Source organism: Acipenser ruthenus, chromosome 56, assembly GCF_902713425.1.
Source record: "Acipenser ruthenus chromosome 56, fAciRut3.2 maternal haplotype, whole genome shotgun sequence".
NCBI classification, from domain to species: Eukaryota; Metazoa; Chordata; class Actinopteri; order Acipenseriformes; family Acipenseridae; genus Acipenser; species Acipenser ruthenus.
Window position 1 is genome coordinate 6,163,454 of NC_081244.1, and position 2,500 is coordinate 6,165,953.

Genomic DNA, 2,500 nt, shown 5'->3' on the forward strand with positions numbered 1-2,500 from the left:
CGGGGCTGATAAACCTGGGTGGGGTGACGGCTTTTTTGCCCTGCTCGAAGATCCTGTAGATGCGGTTGGTCTTGGTGAGCAGAGCCGCGTAGCTGATGCACATCCCCAAACCCAGGAAGAGCCTGCGGAACGCACACACCACGTCCCCCGGCTCAGCGATCATCAGGAAAGTGATGCCGTAGATCAGGAAGATGCCGGCGAGCAGCACGTAGCTGAGCTCTCGGCCGGACGCTCGCACGATGGGCGTGTCGTTGAACCTCGCGAAGGTGCCGATGACCAACGAGGTGGCCAGGAGGCCCAGGATGGCCAGGAACATGGGCAGCAGGGCCCAGGGCGAGTGCCACTCCAGCTTGACGATGGGCGTGGGGCGGCAGGCTGTGCGGTTCGCGGTCGGGCGCATGTCGAAGGGGCAGGTGTCGCACGTGAATTCGTCCGCCTGGTAGCAGTACCCGTCACACAGCTCGCAGTGCCAGCAGCACGCCACCCCCTTCACCATCTTCTTGCGCTCCCCCGGTTTGCAGGGGAAGCTGCACACGGAGTCGGGGGTCGCCCGCTCGCCGCCCGACCACTGCATGTCCTCCACCTGCGTGAGGTAATGCATGCGTCAGCGCCCTGAGACTGCACTCTTACACGGGGCTCTACTGAGATAAGACTACTAGCTTCATCAGTGATCCGGGTAACAGGAATTCAGGGAAACTAAAATGAGACTCCCATTGCATAGCAGTGTGATCCATTCCTGTTTTTACTATAATAACAATAATAATAATAAGCCAGACCTCTCTCTCTTTCTCTCCCTCTCTACCTCTCCCTCTCCCTCGCCTATCTCCTTCCCCCTCGAACCCACATAACTACTGAGATCTCTCTCTCTCTCTCTCTCTCTCTCTCTCTCTCTCTCTCTCTCTCTCTCTCTCTCTCTCTCTCTCTCTCCTCCTTCTGAAAAGCACAGTCAGCCAAACTCTGATGGGCCAAATACAAAAACACAAATCATTTGGAATAGTGGAGTAGTGGTTAGGGCTCTGGACTCTTGACCGGAGGGTCGTGGGTTCAATCCCCAGTGGGGGACACTGCTGCTGTACCCTTGAGCAAGGTACTTTACCTAGATTGCTCCAGTAAAAACCCAACTGTATAAATGTGTAATTGTATGTAAAAATAATGTGATATCTTATAACAATTGTAAGTCGCCCTGGATAAGGGCGTCTGCTAAGAAATAAATAATAATAATAATGGGAGACTCACGTTCAGCCGCAGGTGGTTAGTCCACTGTCCGATGACTCTGTAGCCGGGTGTGGAGGTGTTGGAGAGATGGTACTGGAAGATGTCATAGCGTCCTGGAGCGTCTCCATTCTCATTGAACATGACCGCAGTCCCAGCGCTGCCTGCACAAACACAAGAGAGGGTCTTCAATAGAAACACTGAAAGAAACTTCATAAATTCAATGGCAAACGTTTCCACTAGAAGTCTTTCTCAGCGTCTTCAATAGAAACTTCATAAATTCAATGGCAAACGTTTCCACTAGAAGTCTTTCTCAGCGTCTTCAATAGAAACACTGAAAGAAACTTCATAAATTCAACGGCAAACGTTTCCACTAGAAGTCTTTCTCAGGGTCTTCAATAGAAACTTCATAAATTCAATGGCAAGCGTTTCCACTAGAAGTCTTTCTCAGCGTCTTCAATAGAAACACTGAAAGAAACTTCATAAATTCAATGGCAAGCGTTTCCACTAGAAGTCTTTCTCAGCGTCTTCAATAGAAACTTCATAAATTCAATGGCAAGTGTTTCCACTAGAAGTCTTTCTCAGCGTCTTCAATAGAAACTCTGAAAGAAACTTCATAAATTCAACGGCAAACGTTTCCACTAGAAGTCTTTCTCAGCGTCTTCAATAGAAACACTGAAAGAAACTTCATAAATTCAATGGCAAACGTCTTTAAGCTAGCTGAGCAGGAGGGGGAAACACACGCTGGGTCTGATCTAGTCGCTGACATTTTTACTGCCATAGCGATCCCGTTAACTGCTCAGTTTTTCGGTGCGGAACTTAATCGTCATTGTAAAGGCGAGGGAAGGACAGCTGTTCTTGTTTTCGAAACTGGATTTATTTAATACCTTCCCATGGGCGATTGCGGGTACCCCTAGCGTGAGATGCTGAGCGGCTCACCGTTGAAGGTGACGGCACGGATGTAGCTGAGCAGCTGCTGCCCGTCCACCGGGTCCATCTTCTCGCAGACGCCTGTGGCACCGGGGCAGAGGTCCAGGTGCATGCTGTGCAGGGCGTGGGCCATGGCGTACACCGCGTCGATCACAAACTGCACCTTCCCCTCCTGCTCGTACGGGGTGTCTCGGCTGATCCGCTCTTCCCCTGCCCGGAGAGAGGGAGCGGGAGAGAGAGAGAGAGAGAGAGAGAGAGAGCGAGGGGAAGAGAGACTACATTATTTACGTCTGTATTTCTCTGTATGAAGGAGCAGAGACAACGAGGATTTAGGCAGAACTGAAGTTTCCTTTCACTG

The 2,500-nt window shown here is 50.7% G+C and overlaps 1 protein-coding gene across 4 annotated transcripts in view; it reads right to left on the bottom strand.

The window, feature by feature from the left end:
• Nucleotides 1–2,500, bottom strand: part of LOC117404384 (metabotropic glutamate receptor 6) — a 20,099-nt gene that overhangs the window by 5,231 nt on the left and 12,368 nt on the right. For all 4 annotated transcript variants that reach the window (XM_059017500.1, XM_059017498.1, XM_059017499.1 and 1 more), the window contains 3 exons: nucleotides 2,152–2,352; nucleotides 1,237–1,376; nucleotides 1–583 (listed from right to left, as the gene is read on the bottom strand). The exon at nucleotides 1–583 is cut by the window's left edge and continues 41 nt beyond it. In XM_059017500.1, coding sequence (XP_058873483.1) covers nucleotides 1–583; nucleotides 1,237–1,376; nucleotides 2,152–2,352 — 924 coding nt within the window. The remainder of the gene's footprint in view (nucleotides 584–1,236; nucleotides 1,377–2,151; nucleotides 2,353–2,500) is intronic.